The 21925-nt window shown below is 49.1% G+C and overlaps 2 protein-coding genes across 2 annotated transcripts; both read right to left on the minus strand.

Moving 5' to 3' along the window:
* Positions 1–6252: 6252 nt before the first annotated feature.
* LOC117842670 (patatin-like protein 3) lies at positions 6253–8147 on the minus strand. The gene is made up of 3 exons (XM_034723170.2): positions 7172–8147; positions 6904–6966; positions 6253–6808 (listed from the first exon to the last, which is right to left on the minus strand). Exons 1-3 carry the CDS (start codon positions 8111–8113, stop codon positions 6359–6361), a joined length of 1455 nt encoding a protein of 484 aa, XP_034579061.1. The 5' UTR covers positions 8114–8147; the 3' UTR covers positions 6253–6358.
* Positions 8148–12675: 4528 nt separating this feature from the next.
* On the minus strand, positions 12676–18878 carry LOC117844796 (LRR receptor-like serine/threonine-protein kinase GHR1). The gene is made up of 4 exons (XM_034725585.2): positions 18575–18878; positions 16856–18157; positions 13596–15140; positions 12676–13427 (listed from the first exon to the last, which is right to left on the minus strand). Exons 2-4 carry the CDS (start codon positions 17919–17921, stop codon positions 12844–12846), a joined length of 3195 nt encoding a protein of 1064 aa, XP_034581476.1. The 5' UTR covers positions 17922–18157; positions 18575–18878; the 3' UTR covers positions 12676–12843.
* Positions 18879–21925: the final 3047 nt, after the last annotated feature.

The raw sequence follows: 21925 nt of genomic DNA on the forward strand, positions 1-21925 counted from the left end.
CGAGGAAGAAGATGACGAGTTTTTTTTTTTCTCCTCCATTTTCTCGCGGGCTCATTGAGTGGGCTGGGCTTGGGCTGTACAGAGGCTACATGGCAAATCGGCCTAGAACGTGTTTGACCTTTTTCTTTTGTCTTTGTTTTTTTTGGGTCAAGGGGGGAGCGCCCCACCTGATTCGTTATAGGGCTGTTTGAAGGCCAAAGACATTACACTTTTGAGTTTCAGCAAGAAAACAAGCTAGGGGGGTTTGTTCATTATCTAGTTCAGGTTTACATTGAGCAAAAAATAGAGCACCAGGACTCAGCAATCTCGCGATCCTCTAGGCAGAACTGCTGGCTCTAGAGTCGCGCTTCATCTCGACAGGATGCCCAGAACCTTGTATGAGACGGTGTAACTCGTTGAAAGACCGTATCATTGTGGTGCTTCCAGAGCATCTAGGAAATCAGAAGGAGGAAGCTTGTGAAGTGGCGCGCCGGGACCGTTGTCGGACGGTGAACAGTCCAAAGAAGCTGGACAGAGGCATCAACTGTTTGCGCGCCTAGCGACTCCCAAACCTGAGAAGCGAAAGAGCAACGGAAGATGATGTGGTTGCAGTCCTCCACCTGGCCGCAAAGCTCACATGACGGGTTGTCCAGGATGTGCTTCTTTACCAAGTTGGCGTGGCACTGGATTTTGTTGTAGGCGGCAACAGTTTGAAGGACCATGACGTTCCGGTTTAGGGGGCAGTGACGCTGGTCATCCCCTTCCCGGAGGGAAACTCGATCGAGCAGGGCGTTCAGCTGAACCAGTTCCTCGCTGGCCAGACGCGAAAGCTGCGGGGCAAGATGCCTGCTCAGTCCCTCTTCTATGATCTGCGCAACCGAGACTTCACCGCCGGCGGCGTGCAAGTGCAGCAAGGGAAACAACTCACTCAGTGTGCCGGCTGATAGCTATCGGTCGTGCCAGAAATTTGTTGCCGCTCCATCGTAGACCTCAGAACAGATGATGGCGCGGTAGAGCGGCAGCAGTTCCTTTAGAGCTGCCTAGTGCGCTCCCTCGATGTCGCCTCGCAGGTTCACAAGATCAACATGGCTTCGGACCCAGCGCGCCCAGGACGATTCCTCGGGGTGGTGTAGGCGGTGAAGGAGTTTGAGCAAGAGACTCTTGTTCTTGATGGTCAGGTCCTTGATGCCGAGCGCCCCCCCCCCCCCCCCCCTCAATCTTTTGTCTTTGGGAAAATATTTGGTGCATTAACATTTTAAGAAGACATGGTCTTTGAATAAAAATGCATTCTCTCATTTTGGAGCATTAACATTTGTAGAAAAAAATGGTATAATATCATTCGGGCCATGTATCCGATCAGTTGCAGATCTGCATACTCTCCTGGTACAGTATGACAAAGATCGAGCTGCCGGGTAGTGACATGCACGAATGTCTCTCCTTGAGACGGCATCACGGCATGAAGCATCTATCTTGCTATGTTGTATTCATGACTCCTCGGATCTAGTGGGCAACTAGCACATGACATAATCCAAGAAGAGACATGCAAGGGGCCGGGCAAAATGTATATAAAAAGGGAATAACAGCCAAAATGCAAGCAGTCAATCTGTCGGCGTGTGCAACTCGCTAGCTCCTGCTCCCTTCGCATCGAATGTTTAGATACTAATTAAGAGTATTAAAAATATATTAATTATATGAAGGCTAATTCGCGATACAAATCTATTAAGCCTAACTAGTTCATGATTTGATCATGTGATCATGCTACAGAAAATATGTGCTAATCATGAATTAATTAGGCTTAATAGATTCGTCTCTCAAATTAGCCATGATTTATGCAATTAGTACACGTTTAGTCCTTCTAATTGGTATCAAACATTCGATGTGATCCGAACCAAAAATTAGTCCATGGATCAAACACGCCCATGCATAGCAGTGTTGCCTGCTCAGGGATGCTTCGTGTTAGATTGGGCATACGGTGCCCTTTTTTTTTCACCCGACGGCTTGACATGAATTATGTGACTAGCTAGCATCCCCTCCTCTTGACAACTACAGTAGTAAAGATCATCCGGAACCAGCACCCGCAATGTGCAGCTGCGACATCGAAATCAATGGTGCTTGTTGTTAAGGGCAGCTCCAGCGTACGTTTTTTCAGGGTGCCAAGGGAATCTTTTGGACTGGCACCCTGGCTAAACGGTGGAGCGCAGGGTGCTAGCCCTAAAAGCTTAGACGAGGTGCTCGTTTTTGCACCCGGTTCCAACGTTAAAATATTATTCTTCGACAGCGGCAAGATCTTTATTGCACATGATCGTTGGAAGAGTAGTAGCCGTTGCACAAGTCTGCTGATGCTTCTACAAATAGCAGCCAGCTATATCTCAACATTTGACCTAGCCATCTCATACAGAAGAAAAATTACAGAAAAAAACTATCATGGATCATACGCATGGCTTCAATCCTTCAAGCTCCTCACCTTCACAGCAGCCAAACACAAGCAACCAATCCACCCAAAGGCCCTCACCATCACAGTTTGCCACCAACTTTCCATCTCAATTCAGCCAACAATTCCGGTCCCAATTCCCTCCCAACTTTAACCCTTTCAATCCTTACGGCTTCCCTCCAAATTTCAACCCTTTCAATCTAGGCAATCCGTGTGAAGGCAGCTTCAGCCTTTCTCCCAATGGAGGAATGGTTGGAAGAGGAGCGGCAGTTGTTCGGTCTTCATCGCTAGTTGAGTCCATGCCTTTTGTTCTTGGTGCTGGCAGATCAAGTCCAGCCTCCCCAATGTCTGTAGCACCACAAATCAATGGAGACTTCAGCAATCAAGAGTGGAGTGATAATAGTGATGTTGAAGAAAAGAAAGGAGGGCGTATGAATTGGACTAAAGAAGAGAATCTGAAGCTAATCAGTTCATGGCTACAGCATTCCAAAGATTCAGCCAATGGGAATTCACAGAAAGGTGAAAATTTCTGGAAAAACATAGTGGCAGAATTCAATAGCAATGTTGCAGAAGATCGAAGAAGAAAAGTTGCACAATGCAAAACCCACTGGACAAAGACCAACAGGCTGGTAGTGCACTTCAACGGATGTTGGATTAGAATGATGAGACGTCGTGGCAGTGGAGAGTCTGATGACCAAGTTATGGCTAATGCACATGCAGTGTGCAAAGAGGAATCAAAGATTTGGGAGTCAAGAGAGGTGGTGTTTGGTTGGCACAAATGTAACGTAATCTGATTACTGAAGGTAACGAATTCCATTACATATGTTTGGTTGTGGCGGTTTGTAATCAATTTACACTGTAATCTAATCCCTTACCTAAATAACATATATACAAGCTTGTTACCCCTCCTCCCCCACTGTAATCAGATACAACACCCACACCGTAATCTGATTACGTTACCAGAGTGCAACCAAACAAAGAGGGTAATCACCCATTCCACCACTAAATACACTGTAATCTGATTCCCTTTACGTTTACGTTACCTTAGCGCGAACCAAACACTATCTTAGTTTAATTTGTAATACTATAAAATAATATGTGTCCATGTTTTAGCATTTGGAACTTTTTTAGTTGTAAGTTTATTTTTATTATGCCCATGCACTAGCAGTGAGAATTAATGTAAAATCTATTACCTATCCAGGGAGAAGCCATCAGGAATTTATTCTCAATCATGTGTTTCACGAGAAATCGCTTGGTTAAGCCTGAAACTTGCATATCTATATTATGCTATTCATCACGAAATTGACAAGCAGTTTGCTCCTTGCCTCCTGCGCTCCCTCATGCCTGCTAGTCCTAGGCCAATCAATCATCAACGGAAACAAAGAAAAAAAAGATTATCCACGGCAAGTGGTATACGGGATTCAGTGCCTACTGGACGGAGATGCAGATCCTCATGCCGACGAATCCATTCATCCTGCAGCGCCAAGACGGGTTGAGGGGGAGCGCATCGCGGCCTCCGCGACGGCCTGTCGCTCTGCTCTGGCCGTCGATCCGGTTTCGTCCCGATCTGCTCAAACAGATCATCCCAATCACCTGCGCCTCCTTCTACTCGCCCCAATCAACTGCGCCTCCTTCTAATGGCAAGGAGAAGCCCTTGCCTGGTATCACGCAGTGGGGGAGATGGCGAGGGAGAAGATCGGCGAATGGATCGGAAGGGGAGGAGAGGAAGAACCCGCATCGCCATCCCCGCGGGAAGGAACGGACGGGTGGGGGAAGGCTTTCCGTGGAGACCGAGATTTTACTGCATACAGGCGGGCCTACCTTAGTACTGCGCCATGTTTCTTTCACACTGTAGCGAAACATAGGTGCTCGTAAAAAAGTGACGTGTCAGATGTTAGCACCACAGGAAGTGCTACACACTGTGCATGTTCTAATGGACGTGAAATATCTCCGATAGACGATGGAGTAGGATCGACGCAACGAGGTACGACGTACGATGGTAGATGATGCTCTAATGGACGTGAAATATCTCTGTTAGGTTATAAAAGCCCACATGCATGTGCATGCATGCATGCATATCATCGAGGTACGACGATGGTAGCAATCTCGCTCACCGACCCATTTTGCTTGCTGCTGCTTTGCTAGCTGTTGCAATAAGCATAGTCTTTCAGTACTGCTTGTGCTTGACAAGACCGACTCATCATCATCTCGCCTCCTCGTATTGTCAAGTCAAGTTCGTCAGGGGAATCGAGCAGACAGCAATGCTGCACGCCGGACAAGAATTGCACTGTTATTGCGCGTGTGGTGTGGCGCCTGACGAACGCAACGCCGCGAGGAGAGTCGATCTGCATGCCCAACAACGGAATAATAATGATACAATCAGTGCACTGTTACTCGTGTGAATGACCGTGACAAGGAACGATGGATCGACAATGGTGGTGGTATACGTCCATTCGCCCGCTGCCTGCTCAACGAACATGGAATCCAATGCTCTCGATCACCTGGTTGTCCAAGGGTTTTAACTCTGCTGTACCGTACTGGCCCGTGTCAGGTACGGTGAACCTAGCTTGGACGGTAGCCCATTTGCCGTGCTACTACGCTAATACTAAATTAAAAGTTCAGTTTTAATGCTTGCTTTTACCCATTTTCTCCGATCCCCCGCACGCTAGTTTTGTCGGCTCGATCTACTCCTAGTTTTGTCGGCAACCGCGACGAACTTGATCGTATGGGATCCTGTCCTGGCAGGCAAGGTGGCATGCATCTTGCTGCCCACCTGAGGTCGCAGCAGAAGAACCAACGCATCTGATTCGAAGCAGGATTTTGTTTATTCCTCGTTGCAGCTGACGTGCACTGAACAAAATAAAAGGCGTACGCGCAGGGCAGCAGCAAATAAAGACACGCAAGAAAGAAACTGTGCTGCTTGCCGGCCTACAAGCCCGGCCTCATGGACACACGGCCGACGATGTTCGTGGAGGTTGATGTTCGTGGAGGTACCAGATGCATATGCAATTGGTAATGCATATCTCAGTCGTGGCCAATTTTATTTTCTCCACAAGAAAGTACTCCTTCTAAATTGCGGGTCGTTTTAACTTTTCTAGATATATAAATGTTTACAGTGTATGAAGCTAGAAAAGCGAAAACAACCTACAATTCGAACATTTTCCACCTACATTGTATCCTTTCTTCTTCGTATTCACGGGCAATCAGTGGCGGAGTCAGAAGCTTGAATTTTACCTTGTTAAGGGGATAGTAGTGTTAAAGTTTTCAAAATTTTGTCAAAATTTGAATTTCCTATTGGAATCTTTTACACATAGCTTTATTTATTGTAGACAAATTGTTGTTAGAGGATGCAATGACTTATATACTAGCTGACATGTTATTGTTGCTAGAGGAACCTCCCGGTCTCTAATCCTAGCCATGTCTGAGTCTCTTTGCTGGGTTTATTAAGAAAAGAAAAGGATCCACTCAACAAAGATCGAGTGGAGAGAAAATCGATTGATGAATTCAAAAAAAAAAAAGAAACCACTCTCGATCGGTGCGTAGCTGTTTCTTGTTACTTTGTTAGCAAGTGAGCAAAAGCATTAACTCTGCTGTGGTTTCTCATCTGCCAGAAGCGTACCCAACCGTGGCAGGCCGCCTAGTAAATTCTTGCTCGTACAGTACCGTCGTATCGTACGTGCAGGTGGCCGTGCACCAACCCAATTCGCAACAACCGCGGGCGGCATTTCGACCGGGACACACGTACGCACGCCTCGAGTTCGTACCTGCGTACGTACGGGCACGCACAGATATGCGGGCAGACCAAATCCACCCCCCCAGCTTCGCAGCTTGCACACAATGAGTCGATGACACAACTTGCGACGAGTACACTGCCACGGCATGAACGATCGTCTCGGGAGAATTCATCTGCACAGGAACGCAGCAGCAAAATCGGTCGAGTACAAAAGCTTAGCAATGCGGCGGCGCCGCCGGAGCTCGCTTCGTCGTCGTCGCAGCCGGCGCGCGCCGGCGCCGCCGCGGGGGTGGAGGTTCGGGTTTCGCGGCCTCCGTTGAACCGGCGGTGCTGCTGGCTGACGACGACGACGTGGTTGCCTTGTGCGGCGTCTGCTTGGGTGTGGCTGAAGAAACGACGGCCGGCGGACCGTCGCCGGGGCTCGCCTGTTGAGCGGCCTGCTGCTGCTGCTTCCGGCGGGCGTGCTCCTTGGCGAGCTCCCGCGCGAAGCGCTCCAGCTTCTCGGCGTTGGTCTCGCCGGCCAGCTTCCGGCCCTGGAACAGCACCGACTCCACGCTCCTCTGCAGCAGCATCGCCTCCGCCTTCCACACCGCCTGCTCCCTCGTCTCGCCGCCGCACGCCCTCGGCGCTCTCCCACCACCGCCGCCGCGACGGCTCCCCGTGCCCTGCGCTTAGTACTCACGCAGTCAGTAGCTAAACATTTTCTTTTCTACCACTTTAATAATCGTGTTTACTGCTAGCTGACACTGTGTACTTTTACCTGGATGCGGATGTAATTGCTCGTCCTGCTGTGTCCGAACGCCATGGCGACAGCTTGATCCACCTAAACCAACATGCCAGATCGGATCACGCACCGTACGACGTGGCGTTCACCAACAACCAAAACACCAAATGCAACGCAACCCACGGGAGCCGCTCATAATTCGTTCGTGCGTACAATGAAACCGCAGCGCGCGCACGAGAATTTATTGCGTTCGCGAAAAGATGCGGGAGCGGCAGCAATGGGCGTTTGTGTTGCGGTACCGTACCATGTCGGACACGCCCTCGGCGGCGATCCGGGCGACCTCGGGCGCCCTGGCGCGCCGGCCGCTGCCACCGCCGGCGGGCTCCCCCGTGCCGATGGAAATGACGAGGAGGTCGTCGACGGTGGCCGCGGCGGGGAACTCGCGCCGGTTGTTGAGGACGTGCGTGATCGCGGCGGCCGTGGGGTTGCCCAGCGCGGCGCCGCCGCCCACGGCGCGGATCCGCGTGCCGCCGTCCACCGACAGGACCTCGACGGCCGCCGCCGCGGCGCCGCCCGCGCACGTCGCGGCGCAGACGTCCCGGAGCCGGAAGTCGTGCGCGGGGGACTCGGCGGCGTCGGCGCGGGAGAAGAGGAACGGCGCCCGCGTGGCGAGGTCGTAGCAGGGCACCAGCACCGGCCGCACCGTGTCCCGGAGCGTGAGGTCGCCGAGCGCCCTGCCGAAGGCGGACCACCCGGGGCCGCCGCCGCCGCCGCGGCGGAGCAGCCGGACGGCGACGCCGGCGCGCGGGTACCAGGTCCCCCAGCGGACGCGGCGGAGGAGGAACGCGAGCGCGTCCTCGGCGGTGTACATGGGCCGCCCCCGCGGCCCGCGCGCGAACAGCATGGCGGCGAGGACGCCACCCGCGCCGGACCCCGCGGCGACGTCGAAGAAGTCGGCGAGCCGCGCGGCCGGGCTCCCCGCGCGCCGCCGCAGCGCGGCCTCGAGCCGCACCAGCGCGGCGCCGGCCAGGAGCCCGTCGGCCGCGCGCGCGCCGCCGTCGATGGACAGGACGCACACCTTGCCCGCCGCGGGCGCCGCGCGCGGGAGCCCGGCGGGGACGAGCCCGACGTCGCGGCCGAAGAGGAACTTGGCCTCGAGGAGGGAGAAGATCTCGTAGGTGAGCCTGCCCGCCGCGTCGTCGTCCTTGCCCCGCTCCGCACCGGAGAGATCCGCGGCGGCCTCCATGGATGGGCTGGGCTCCACCTCCACTCCGGTCGCTGTGGCGCGCGCGGTTCTTCGCCGCTAGCTAGAGCGCGCGTTTTATAGTGGGGCTGAAGCAGGCGGGTGAGAATCCGAGATGGCGCAGGTTAGCGGCCACGTCGTCTCGACCCTGCGGCGTACATGCACGCGTGTACTGTGTGCGTACAGCGATTGCGTCTACGTATAATCTTTCTTCACCGTATAAGTATTGATGACGTGTGTACGTATGTTATGGACGTAGTACGCTGTACTAAATCGACCACTAGCGCCGTTCAGCGCTTAGAGCATCTCCAACAGGTTACTTATACCTCGTACCCAAAATAATTTCTCTCTCCTTCGCCAATACTGATTTTTGCGTTTTAGGTGATGACTATTGCAGCAGCAGACTACCAAAAAATTCATCTCCTACATCCTTCATGGACGCGGGTCCCACATATCAGTGGGTATAATCCCTCCTCTATCTCTCCTATCCTCTCCCTCTCTCCTTCACTCCCGCACGCTCTCTCCCTTCTCATCTTCCGGCGACGGCGCGGGCAAGCCACGGCAGTGGCGTGGGTGGGCATGATGGGGCAGGGGCGAGAGCAGGAGCGAGGGTGGCGAAGTGCGCGGGCGCATCGTGGCAGGGGCTCAGGCGGTGCCCCTGGCGGGTTGCGTAGGGGCCACCGTGGCGCCTCGGGCAGGTCGTGGCAAGGGCGAGGGCGGTGACACGCGCGTGTCGGCGCCGGTGCCATGGTAGGCCACGACAACGGCGCAGGGCAGGTCGCGGCGGCGCGGGCGGGCCATGGTGCCGGCGCCGGCGAGCTTTCTCGCTGAAGACGACCACATCAGTGGCCAAGGTGAGGTCGATGCAACGACGTGCGAAAAATAACTGCCGGTTGAGGGATGGTTGCATTCCCCTACATGTTGGCAAGAGAAGTTGAGTTATGGTAATCTCAAAAAAAATTTGGTATTGGTGATTGGACTGGTTCATTGCTAAAATGACAGGTTTTTGATATTGAGAAGAGATATGAGTAATCTGCTGGAGATGCTCTTGCTGCCGTCTAAAGAAACGTACTCCTATGTAACTTGCGATGTGTACGAGCTGCAGCTGATAGTACCCTAATCGCGATGAATGAATGCAGTTTTCTTCAATTCTAATTAAGCTTGCCGACGTTAATTAGCAACCTCACGAGACTTATTTCCGGCTGATTTTTCACTGGATTTCTTGCATCGATCTCTCCATCTTTGAAATTTTTTCAGGTCCTTTTAAATGTTGACTGAATGAATAAACCTGTCAGACTTTTCCATCTGTCAGATAGGTGTGGCCAACTTATATAAAATTTACCCCTCTTTTCTCTTACATAAGTATATCATATCAAGCCTTTAATCAATCTTGTTTTTCTTCGGAATCTTCTTCATACGGACCTACGCTATTGTCATCTGTTACTGAAATATTTGTCATTATTAACTTTTGACCACGACATGACTATTCATATTATTCAAAAAATTATGAAAATACCTTTTACTTTGTGGATTTTTTAATTTTAACCATTTTTTCAATAATATTTTAAAAATAACCCCTCCTCCGAACAAATATTTCCATCTTTTGGTCGTGCCGGGCCGCGTGGCGTGACAAAATAATGTTGTCACACCACATGCACTGGTGTGACAAGGCTGCTGTCGCGCCACTTTGCATGGCGTGATGAGAGTCTACTCTAATTTAATTTACTCACTTTTGACCATAAAATAGTATTTGAACTTTAAATGTTACGAAACTTAGCAGTGAACATTCCATTTTAGTAACATGTAAAAGGCCAAGTGCTACGTATTTTAAAAAATTTAATTTCAAAATAGGCTATGTATTATCACTATATCCCATTTAGTCTCTCGTTAAATAGTTACCACATCTCAATAAAATAGCATTTAAACTTTGAATGTCACGAAACTTGACATGCGCACTTAAAAGGTTTAAATATCCCATTTTACTGACATGTAGAAACCCAAGTGCTACATATATTGAAATATACAATTTCAAAGTAACCTATGTATTATCCTCTATCCCTCTTAGGAGCTTCTAAGTGCTAAATAAATTCACTTCCACGTTTTCTTTCCTTCAATTTAATAACTTAACGAGCCCTAAATATTTTAAAACTTGAATAAGACTACATCATAAGATATATTTATTTCATTTTAACTATGTTCACACTCCTACCATTCTTTGTTTTGCCTGTACAACCAAAACAAACCTAAGTGGGATATATGGATAATACATAGCCTACTTTGAAATTAAAATTTTCAAAATACATAGCACTTGGCCTTATACATGTTACTAAAATGGAATGCTCACACCTTATATATCGTGCATGCTAAGTTTCGTAACATTTAAAGTTCAAATACTATTTTATTTAGATAATCAAAAGTGAGTAAACTAAACTAGAGTAGACTCTAGTCACTCCATGCAAAGTGGCGTGACAGAATCACGTTGTGACGCCACATGCAGTGGCGCAACAAGAGGAGTCCATGTCATCTCACCGCACCAGCGTGGCAGGCTTGTCACGCCATTGCATGTGGCGTGACAACGTTATTTTATTGCGCCACGTGGGCCGACGCGACCAAAAACATCACGAGATGGAAGTATCTGTCTGGAGGTTTTATTTAAAAAATAGTTAAAATTTAAAAAATTGGTTTACTTTATCATCAAAGGTGTTTTAACAATGACTTAACAATAACACTACAGATAAAGACGCATGCTAGCAACCTCAGTACCCAAAACTCTCTCGTCGATCTACCAACCCTAACGATAATAATGAATCCTATATACTCACCGTCCTTCCCACCACTCGCCCATCGTTGCTAGGTCGCTGATGATCAGTCCCTCTCCTACAACCACTTTTAAGAAAGATATTGTCGGACCCCTGATAACACATGAGTCCTAGCAATCAGTGATAAAAATTTTGGCCAAAGTTTCGTGATTTAGGTGGCGACCGAAATTTCAGTAATGTTCACAAACTATTCACCTTCTAACCGGAATTTCGATTGAAATTTCGGCGATTTCGATGAGGATTGAAAAAAAGATGAAAACAAAATTGAGAACCTTGCTAGCAACTCGATCAGAGTTTTTACGCACGAACCTCAAATCCTACAAGAATATAGGAAAAATAAACGTACTTTATTTGCCCTACGAATTTAGATATAAAAAAATACGCTAACCCCAGCTTCTTCCTCCCCTCGCCATGCATGCAAGGGATTGGATCCGGCTGCATGCGGATGTGGCTGTTGGGGTCGCAGCAGGCGGCCGGCGATCGCGACGCCCGCGTAATTAGGGCGCCGGCGGCGGCGCGTACCGACGGCGTACGTACGTACGTTGTACGGCTGAAGAAGATAGTTGGGATAGCCAGCCAGCCAGCCAGCGACTATGCATCGGAATCGCCGGATCTGCCGGCCGGCCGGTCGCGCGGCAGGCGGTTAATGCGCGACGGCCCCACGCGTCGTCGTCCTCCTCTCGCGCCCATGCCATGCCCTAGGTATCCTATGAGTACTATCCATCCCATCCTCTCCCTAAGTACATAGGATTCCGTTCCGTAACGTCCATGCCCGCGCGCAAGATGCACGTACGTTTCGGTCCATTACTGAGCATTTTGGTTTGGGGGTTGAGGAGGGTTAGGATTAGAGATGCAAGTTATAGGTTGACTTAAAAAATTGATAAAATGAACTGCTTGATCAATTCAGTAGTGTGCTCGATCAATTCAGTAGTGGATCCTATTCTAATCGAGGCCACCCCGGTGTCATCTCGAGCTCGATCCCAACCTCACTTCCTTTCTGTCTTCGTTTGGGGGGCAGGCAACAAGCTTCCAAAAAGCCAACAGTCCAACACCGAGCTTGGGATAGGAATAGGAATATAGGATCATAGCATAGACTCATGGTAACACTGATGGTGCCCACTTGCAAAAGGGTTCATCCGTTTTCTTTTATCGTTCAGGCCAGAAGCGGGCAAGTGCAGGCATGTCCTGTCCACAGGCATCGACTTCAGTTTTTTTTTTCCGTTGGTCGTTTTGCATAACTCTAGCTTTTTTTTTTGTTGTGTTCGGATAAATTTTTATTTTTGAGAAAGTCTAAAAGCTATGACACACCGAGCGATGCAGCCCAATAGTCGAACAGGCCTGTTGTTTTCATGTTCGCTCTCCCCTCCGGCGCTCTCTCGCCGCCTACCTACCACTGAACGCGGTGTCGCTGGCTGGAGTCCAAAATTTGTCGACAGCTTCGTGGGCTTGTGTGATCCATAAACCAGCCACTCCGTAGTTTGTTGGCCAGTTGGACTGATGGTGGGCTGTCTGATCATCAGATAGCGGGCTCTACTGAGTGAGCCCCGCGGGTTGCCGGTCCAAAAGAGTCCACGTGTTCACTAATAGGACTATTGGGCCTGTTGGGCAGTCCGTCCTAAATTACTTTTGGGCCCTCTGTGTCAGCTTCCTGTGGAGCAAGCACCATGGTCAGAACAAGAAGACTCAGGGCTGTCACATAACTAATGCTGAACTGGTTGCAAAAGATAAGGATGTCGCACAACAAAATGAAGCAGCGAAACACTTTGGCAAATGGCAACCATTTGAAAAGCTGGCATCAAGACGAGGCCAAATACACTTGGGATTTCCTTGCTACAGCAGTACTTAGAGTCTGAGACGACGCACACACGGCTAACTCACAGAGACTGTTAATCTAGTGCTAGTGAATGAACCTAGCTAGATTGACGAAAGATCCTCATACACAGACTTGATCCCAGGCCTCTCGGAGACCGGCCGGATGCACCTCAGTGCAATGCCCAGGGCCTCCTTCATGCCCTTCACAGCCTGCTGGTTCTCTGAATCCGAGGCCATGGCCGGGTCGAAGCAGTCCGATCCCCGCCCTTCTGCCACGCGCAGCCGGACCCAATCGGTGAGGTCGACACCGCCCTCGGACCCCGACACGACATCCCCAGCGCACCTGCCGGTCAAGAGCTCCAGCAGCACGACACCAAAGGCGTACACGTCGGACTTGAATGAAGGGGATGGTTTCTTGGAGGCTGCCAGCTCGGGGGCACGGTAGCCCAGCACCCCCAGGTCGAGGATCTGCTCCACCACGCCAGCCTGGGTCATCAGGCGGTGCAGGCAGTAGTCGGCGACACGGGCGTTGAGGTCCAGGCCGTCCAGCAAGATGTTGGTGGCCTTAAGGTTTCCATGGGGCATTGCGCGGTCAAAGTGCAGGTAGTTCAGGCCACGGGCGACATCCACCGCAATCTTCAGCCGCTGTGCCCAGGTCAGTGGAGGGCCTCTCCTGCTCGGTCGATCTGCACATTCAGAGAAACATCTCAGCAGAGTTAGTAATTGAATTTTGTTGTCTCTGATGAGTACAAGGAAATTGCAAGTATGCTATGCAGATGAAGTTTGTGCAAGCTTAGTGCATGTAACTTGTAAGGCATGTGCAGAAACAGGTAATCAGTAGATGATGGCATTACCATATAAGAAGCTAGCAAGACTTCCTGGCGCAACATAATCTGACAATATCAATTTCTCATGTGGCGTTGGACCCCAGTAGTAACCCCGCAACCCAACCACATTCGGATGCCGGATGTTTGCGAATTTCTTGGCCTCCTTCGCAAACTCTTTCTTGGGCCTTGCAACACCTTCCCTCAGCCATTTCACAGTCAGGAACACACCATTCTCCAGTGTAGCCCTGTACGAAGTTCCATGGCTGCTCCTGCCAAGAACTTCAGCTGGCGCCCTTGAAAGTTCCTCCGGTGTAAGTGTGATTGTTTCGTCCAAGAAATGCAACTCCCCTGCTAGCCTGTCAGGTGATCTAACATCCAACCGTGCCAATCCTTCCTGACCATACGCCTCTCCAGAATCCGGTGACCAAGAGTAGCGGCTGCCCTTGGATGGTGAAAAGCCCCCAACAGCTGATTTTTCTTCTTGGCTATGTGCTTCAGATGTAGAGCCCTTTCGAGGAGTAACAAGCTCATCTGCTGAGACCAAACCACCTTTGTTGTCCTTTCCTTTCGTACTGGCAGAGTCTTTAGTAGCCCTGTGGAGGTTCTTATCTGAAACCTTCTCTGAACTAGGAAACTGCCTTGAGATCCGTTTGTAATGGCATACGATAGCAATAAGGATAAGGATGACAAGAATAACAATGCTAGCTGCTACAATTCCTATTTTAGCACCTGTACTGAGTGATTTGCCACCTCCTGAACCAGATGGGGAGTTCCCAGATCCAGATGAGCTAGCAGGATACTCTAATTTTGAGTTCCCAGGATGGAAAGAAGATTCTGGAAACTTCCTCAAGTTCTCTGGCACGACACCAGAAAGGTCATTATAGGACGCATTGAAGGATAGGAGGTTATCTGGAAGATCCTCAGGTAAAGGCCCAGTGAACTGATTCGTTGACATGTCAAGATCAGTAAGAGCCCCAAGCTTACTGACAGCAGCAGGTAATGGACCAGTGAAATTGTTTGTCGATATATCAAGAACTCGGAGGCCAGATAAGGAGGAAATATCATCAGGGAGGCTTCCATTGAAGTGATTTCCAGAAATATCAAGCACTTGAAGACTCAAATTTTTGGACGAGGAACCAGGAAATGATAGGCCACCAAAAAGCATGTTATTTTGGATGTAGAGCTCTTGCAGCATGGACGAAGTGAGTAAATCAGCAGGAATAGGACCACGTAATTGATTGGAGCTCAGGTCAAGTACAGTAAGTTTGGGGTACTGAACAACAGCTTCAGGGATGGTGTCAGATAGACCATTATGTGAAAGATTTAGGTAGTTTAGGCGAAGGAACTGAGAGCTCACATCAGGAATTGTCCCAGTTAGGTTGTTCTGACTGAGATCAACATATTCCAAATCACTGGTCCATTTGGCAATTACTGATAAATTCCCTCTAAACTTGTTATTTGATAGATCTAACACAGTGCAGCTCCCAGCAAGCAACGGAAGATCCCCAAAAAGAGCATTGGAGGACAGGTTAAGGGTTTGCAAAGTTGTTGATGTGATCATATTGATATGCCCTGCATAGTAAAGTAAATACAGTCAGTACAACATATAAGAAACGAATTGGTCCATACTGTCATCACAGAGAACGTCATGCTAGGAAAAGAAATATGCAAATGCTGGTAACTGCATTAGCACACTTAATATTCATGCTCCATGCACAGTTATTATTTTTACTCAAAGCAAGCCAATGGTTTGCAAGGCATCAGGTACCAATACCATACTATGAGATGCAACAGTTCAATCCAATCATAGCTTATACAGCTGCATCTGCTAGTCCTTTTACTTGCTGATGTTAAAAAGGACAAAGGAGTCCACAACATTTAAAGCCAACCGCATGGCAAGATGTCCTAGTCTTTTTACTTTGTAGGCCAGGAAAGCGTACTAGTTTTGAGAAGCTGTAACTGTAAGGTGCTAGTGGAGGTGTCGCAATGCAACTCTAAAGGTGAAAGGTCTATTACAGAAGAGGCAAATAGAACAGCTACATGTCACATTCACATGTTACTTCCACGCATTATGTACTAAGAACAGAAATTCACAATGCAGTATAACTGAACATGACATTTGTATGGTGTGCCCGTTGCATTATCTGCTTTCATCACTGAGAAATCTTGCCATCAGGGTATATTCCCCAGCTCCATAACTAAACACAGAACTGTATATCATCTCCGCCTAACAGAACCTTTTGTTTGTGTTGGCTGTTGTGTGATCTCCTTTCATTTATGAATTCTCAATCATGCTACTCCTTTCAAGCTTGCTATCACCCAACGTTTAGATAAGAACCAATTCATTAGTTGCAGTGGACAAGTTAATGAAGTTTTAGGCAATGCCACAGTAATCAAATATTATGAGCACAGTTTTTGCACAAAGAATCTTTAATGCTGAATGGAAGCTCTACAAAGAATTTACAGGGGAAGAAACAAAATAAGCTAACTGGTTTGGCACATGCCCAAGTTTTATAGGCTAACACTACTTTAAAGCTGATCACATGGCGAGATGGCCTAGTTCTTTATTTTGTAGTCCACGACAGGGTACTGATTTTGAGGAGCTTGGAGTGTAGTGGGGTACTATAATTAGAATGGTGAAGATACATTTCGTTGCAAGTCTGGAGAATTAGTACGGAAGAGTAAATAAAACTAAACCACATCACACATTCACATATTATTTCCAAGCATTATATACTAAAAACATATCAGTGAGAAATCTTGCAATCAGGATACATATCCCAACTCCAGTATAAACAGAGAAATGCATAAAACAAAAATTTTCATATCGCCTTTCATTCATCAATTCTCAATCATGCTACCACATTTAACTAATCTGCCTCTCTGCATGTCCAATTACCGTATCAATCTGGCTATCACCATTTTTTAAAACAAAAACCGATTCATCAATATGGGGCAGGGGTTAACAGAAGTAGACGTTTTATGTCAAATGAAAGCACTACATAGAACTAACCTAAGGGAAAAGACATAATAAGCTAACTGGTGCAAACTCAAGCAAATTTCATTCAGTTTGTAAAGCACCTCAAATCATCATTTGCATCAGATGAATAAAACAACATTCATCTGTGGAGTTCTAGATGAGAATTATGTTCTACCTTTACTTTTGTGCTTGGTATTGTGAGAAAAAGAAGATATCAGTGTAATTAACCTTCAAAATAGGCATTACACTGCATTCAGGAAAATGGAACAGGAGGACTGAAAGAGCGATTGTTAAGTGGAGTTAATACCTGTCAGGTTATTAGCACTTAGGTCCAGCTCGCTTAGGACCAGAGAATCCCCCTTCAGAAGACCACTAGGTACAAATCCAGTGAATGCATTGTTTGCAAGTCGCAAAACTTCAAGATCATAAACATAATTGAACCCCGGGAGGTCACCAGATAACTGATTATTGCTCAAATCGAGCACCTTCAGTCTCCCAAAAGTAGAGAGTTCAACCCCATCGATCAGTGACCCAGTCAGCTTGTTGTTGCTCAGGTTCAGATATAAAACTGTCTCTGAAATATCAGCGAGAAACTTGAGCTCCTTGGGAGTAGTGCTGGTGAGCAAGTTCCCGCTGAAATCAACATGAGCAACAGCTGATTCAATCAAGAACTTCCAATCAACACCACCATCCAATTGGTTCCAGCTCAGATCCAAAGACTGCAGGTTCACAAGGAGTCCGAGCCCAGCAGGGATACCCTTTGTGAAGGCATTGTGTGACAGGTTCAGCGCAACCAAGCTCTTCAGACCTTTCAAGCCTGCAGGCAATGGGCCAGACAAAGAGTTGCCGCTCACATCCAGCGACTGAAGTGACATAAGCCCGTCGATGGAGTCCGGCAGCGGCCCTGAAAAGTTGTTGCCAGCAAGTGACAGGTTCTGCAGGCTCCGAAGATTGCCAATATCTTCAGGGATTGGCCCAGAGAACTGATTGTTCGAGATATCCATGAATTTCAAGCTTTTCAGACTGCCTACATTGCTCGGGAGGCTCCCAGAGAGGTTGTTGTTGGCCATAGAGAGCTTCACAAGCATGGTGAGGTTAGCGAACACAGAGATGTCAGCATTACCAGAGATCCCATGGCCATCAAGCACGACCCCGGCGACGCTCGCGCCATTGCACACAATGCCATTCCAGGACGCCGGGCATCCATTGAAGTCGATGGACTCGTCATTCCAGGAGTCGGTGATGTAGCCAGAAGGGTCATGCGTGATCCCCTTCTTGAAGGCGAGGAGCGCGAGGATGTCCTGCGAAGGCAGCTGGCCAAGTGCAGGGGAAGCAAGCAACAAGAAGAGCAGGAAACCCCCAAGAAGCCCCATCACCACCCACTTCCCTCCGCAGATAGGTTGTGAGCTTACTAGGATTCAAGAACGCAGCACCTGACGCATTTCTTGGGAGGAAAATGGAGCGAGAGTGCGTACAGGGTTGCTATCAGAGGGGTGCTAGTGCACACTGCTACTGATAGCCAGCCACAACACTTGTCCCTTTCACCTGATCTCTACAGCAGCCACTTTGCCATAAAACCCCAGATTCCTTCGTTCCAAATCCTTTTAGCCTGGAATAAGCACAAAAATGCCAACTTAAGCACAGATTCCAGATTCAACGAATACCCCTAAAGACCGAATCTTTGAGCTCCGAAAGAGCTGGTGGTTAAAATGCAGCATAAATAACAAAAAAAATGCCTCTCTTTCCGGCAGAACAAAAATAATCTTTCAAGGACATAAACAGCTAAACCCCACGGCTTTAATCCCTCAACTACGCCGTTAAAAGCGGTAGCTTTGGCCAATAAAACAACCACCCACCGCAGCACGAACCATAAACACAGGACAACTCAAAAGGACGCACCCTTTTACAACTAGTACCTTATAGCCAATGCATCCAAACATCGAAGAAACCTCCAGATGCAAATATGCAATGCAATGCGAGTGCAAAAGCCAAGCAAGAACAGCAGCGAGCAACCGCGCCTCCTTACCGAGCAACGAAACGAATCCGGCCGCGAGCGGGGAATAAAGACGAGCACCCACCGGACCGGCACCACCGCACCGGCCAATGGACAGCGGGTTGCGGGGGGAGCAGGGGAAGGCAATGGGCAGGAGCCCTGGGGGAGACGGCAGGTGCGGAACCCTAACCCTAGCTAGGGATGGGATGGGATGGGATGGGATGGGTTGGGCGTTGGGCTCCCGGCTGCTGCGACTGTGGGGCGGCGGCGGAGGGGGAGGGGAAGCGGAGTCAGCTGGGGAATGGAGTGGGGAGTGTGGAGGTGGGAGGCAGGCGCAGTGGGGGATGGGAGTGTCTTTTCTCTGTCCTTGGTCCGCGTCGGTATTTTATTGTTCTTTTTGCGTTATGGTCCTTTGAAGTGTTGGTAATTTTGGATTTTCTGCAACGGGCGTGGTTTGGACTTTGTGGTCAAAACGAAGCTTGGGCTGGAGATGCAGCGTATAAATGAATCGATGGTTTTGGTCTACTCGTAGGACTTGTATCGCCAATGAGTACCCCGCTACTAAAGCACCAAAATGGAGGATAGAAATTGGAGGTGGCACCGTACAACTATGGACTGAGATGTATAGAGTATTAATTAATTAACAGTTTTGATCCGTTCATAAGAGTTATATTGTCCATGAGGATCCTGGTACTGAAGCACCTAAATAAAATGATAGAAATCAGAGTTGCACCATACAACTATGGATTGACATGTAAGTTGGGTTAGTTCGATGCCCTATCTAATTTGAATGACATCATTATTGCTGGAATCTATATATAGAAAGCTAAGAAAAGTTCATAACTAGTCGTTAAATTTTCAAACCATGAGTGGATATCGAGCAAGACCTAGAGCAAGATAGCACGTACCTTTTCCCCGCCAATAATCTTCTACCATGACAAAACACTTTATCTCTCTACGATTAAGTCGTGTTACGCACAACATGAATTGTCAAGATAGGTATAAGTGCAGTGTCCAATGAGAATCGTCATTTATTACTATATATATAGACACACACGCTGGATGAGCGATTGTACGGGAACCGCGAGCCTAGTGCGAGACCGTATGTATGTGGCGGTCAAGGCGAGTCAACGGTCGGTGGTCACCAGCAACTAACCAGTGCAGGTCTCGTACATGACACTATCACAATCACATACTGCTATTGTTGGTAAACGGAGGAACGCACTGTGGCACGGGCGTGGTGTCATCGTGTGGCCGTTCGTGCTCGTACGCGGCCAGGAAGCCGGAAGCCGCCGTATACGTGTGCCACGCCGTACGCCCCGCGGACCGGTCGTCGTGACCGGGGAACCCGCGAGGAGTAAACCCAAGAGTTGGCAGGGGTGGAGGCGCAAAACGGCAGAGTAGTGGGGCCTACTTGCTACTCTACTACTGCTGGCGCAGCTAAGGAGGAGAGTTTCCCGCGAACTTTGCTGTGGCACCCGCCAAAACGGGGCAGGGGGTGGGTGGGTTTCCCTCCGCCCTGGCGAACCCGAAACGGCGGCTCACTCCCCCTTGCCCCCGGCTGGCCCCACGCGCGCGCGCACGCTTCCCTCCCGTCCCCGTCACCTGGCGCGGGGTCCCACGGCGCAGCGAGAGGGGCCGCGCCGCGTGCGCGTCGCCCAGCCTGGTCTCCGCGGTAGCTGGGGGTTTGTTAATGGTGGGGTCCCTCTGCCTCGTGCGCCGCGCCGCGCCGAGAGAGCGAGGACGAGGAAGCGCGCGCACGCAGCGCGGCGGGAACGGGCGGGCGACGGCCTGGCCGATGGCCTCCCCTTCGCGCCACCCTGGTGGTGTGGGGCCGACGAAACAGAAGAGCCAGCCCGGCCGGCGGGCGCGCCGTCGGGTGACGAGAATCCCAGGCCAGCGTAGGTGTGTAGCGGCCGTTTCGCTGCGTCTCGTGAACGAAATCCAGGAGAAAGTGACCCCTTTTTTTTATCGTGAGAAGACGCCTTGTACTCCATACATGCTAGTAGTACGTGCTACGGAACAATGTACGTACGTGGGTGGACTGGAATCCTTCCTGCTACCTGGGCCCGCCCCTGCCTGCGACTACTTGGGGTTGGGGCCCCACCTGCCTGCGGCCGCTGGTGCAGCTTTTGCCAGCACCAGCAGTATTACTGCTACCCCAGGCTAAAGATTCCAATGACCAAAGCTCATTAACCGTCACCACTCACCAAATGGTCAAATGGAAGCGGGAGGAAAAACAGTGTCCACATGACATGTGGACCAGAACACTGCAGGCCAGTAAAAAAAAAGAGAGGAGAGACCCTACACTTGACCTCATCCGACCGGCTCATGTTGTCGATGGGTTGTGATGAGTTGGATGATGTCGATGACTCAATCGGACCGGCTGAAATTGTAAGTTGTTATGAGTTGGCTCGTGTCGATGCCCCAATTCGACCAACGGGCTGGAGTTGTAAGTTGCGATGAGTTTTAGTCGTGCAGTACATGCTGATATTACAATCCAATCGACTTGTGTTGTTGGTTGTACTACCAATCTAAGCATTGGGCGGCTCGGTTCAAAAATAGACACCTCATCGGATCCCCTGATGCTACATGCTCCCCCTACTGCATCCGTCCACCTGGCTGCCTCAGCACCGATTGCAAGTACACGCTGTACTAGTGTGTCATCCCGTATTCCAGTCTTTGGTTGAGAACAACGACAAATGGACCACCACCGTATGCCTCCAAAAAAAACAATTTCTTCCACGTATTTTATCTTACAATAAAAATGAGCCATGAAGACGATGGTAATTTCTTCGTCCACCGTGCACTTTACTTTACTCGACTTGTTTAACGCAATAGCATTCTCCGTGGTTCGTTTTATTTTCCATCCATGTACGACTAACTTAAATTCTTACCAAGTTACTAGAACATGCATGACGCATGGTCCAGGTGGGATTACCACGAATGTTTTTATAGTCACAGCTGCACGCGATGGGTGAAAGATGGGTTGAATTTCTTTAGCAAAGTCTTGTCTTGTTTGTTTTTTTCCCCACATTTTGTGTACCAGAATAAAAGGGTTTACGTAATGACGTTCTCCATGCCAACACTTTTAATCTTTTCAGAGGTTGTTCGACAAAATACTTTTCAGATAAATATATCCTAATTCTCACTCCTTTTTTCCCTTCCATTTTTTAGTAACAAGGCAGCCACCTTGAAATAAATGAAAGTGTTTTTTTACCAAAGTTTTCGAATATAGGGATAAAAAGTTCAACATTCGGATGGCACTTTTAATCTTTTCACGTAAAGAACCTCAGACTCACTTTGAGCCACCTTTACCCCCTTTTCCTCCAATTTTTTAAGTAAACGGGTACTCATCTTTGTGGCATGGAGTAAAGTTGGCCA

This window comes from Setaria viridis, chromosome 2, assembly GCF_005286985.2.
Source record: "Setaria viridis chromosome 2, Setaria_viridis_v4.0, whole genome shotgun sequence".
Lineage (NCBI taxonomy): Eukaryota > Viridiplantae > Streptophyta > Magnoliopsida > Poales > Poaceae > Setaria > Setaria viridis.

Coding starts and splice junctions, on each gene's coding strand:
- LOC117842670 (XM_034723170.2), bottom strand. CDS start 8,113: ATGGAGGCCGCCGCGGATCTCTCCGGTGCGGAGCGGGGCAAGGACGAC. Junction 6,967..7,171: donor CCGAGGGCGTGTCCGACATG/GTACGGTACCGC, acceptor ATGTTGGTTTAG/GTGGATCAAGCTGTCGCCAT. Junction 6,809..6,903: donor GCAATTACATCCGCATCCAG/GTAAAAGTACAC, acceptor TACTAAGCGCAG/GGCACGGGGAGCCGTCGCGG.
- LOC117844796 (XM_034725585.2), bottom strand. CDS start 17,921: ATGGGGCTTCTTGGGGGTTTCCTGCTCTTCTTGTTGCTTGCTTCCCCT. Junction 15,141..16,855: donor AAGTGCTAATAACCTGACAG/GTATTAACTCCA, acceptor TTTACTATGCAG/GGCATATCAATATGATCACA. Junction 13,428..13,595: donor TCTTGCTAGCTTCTTATATG/GTAATGCCATCA, acceptor CTGAATGTGCAG/ATCGACCGAGCAGGAGAGGC.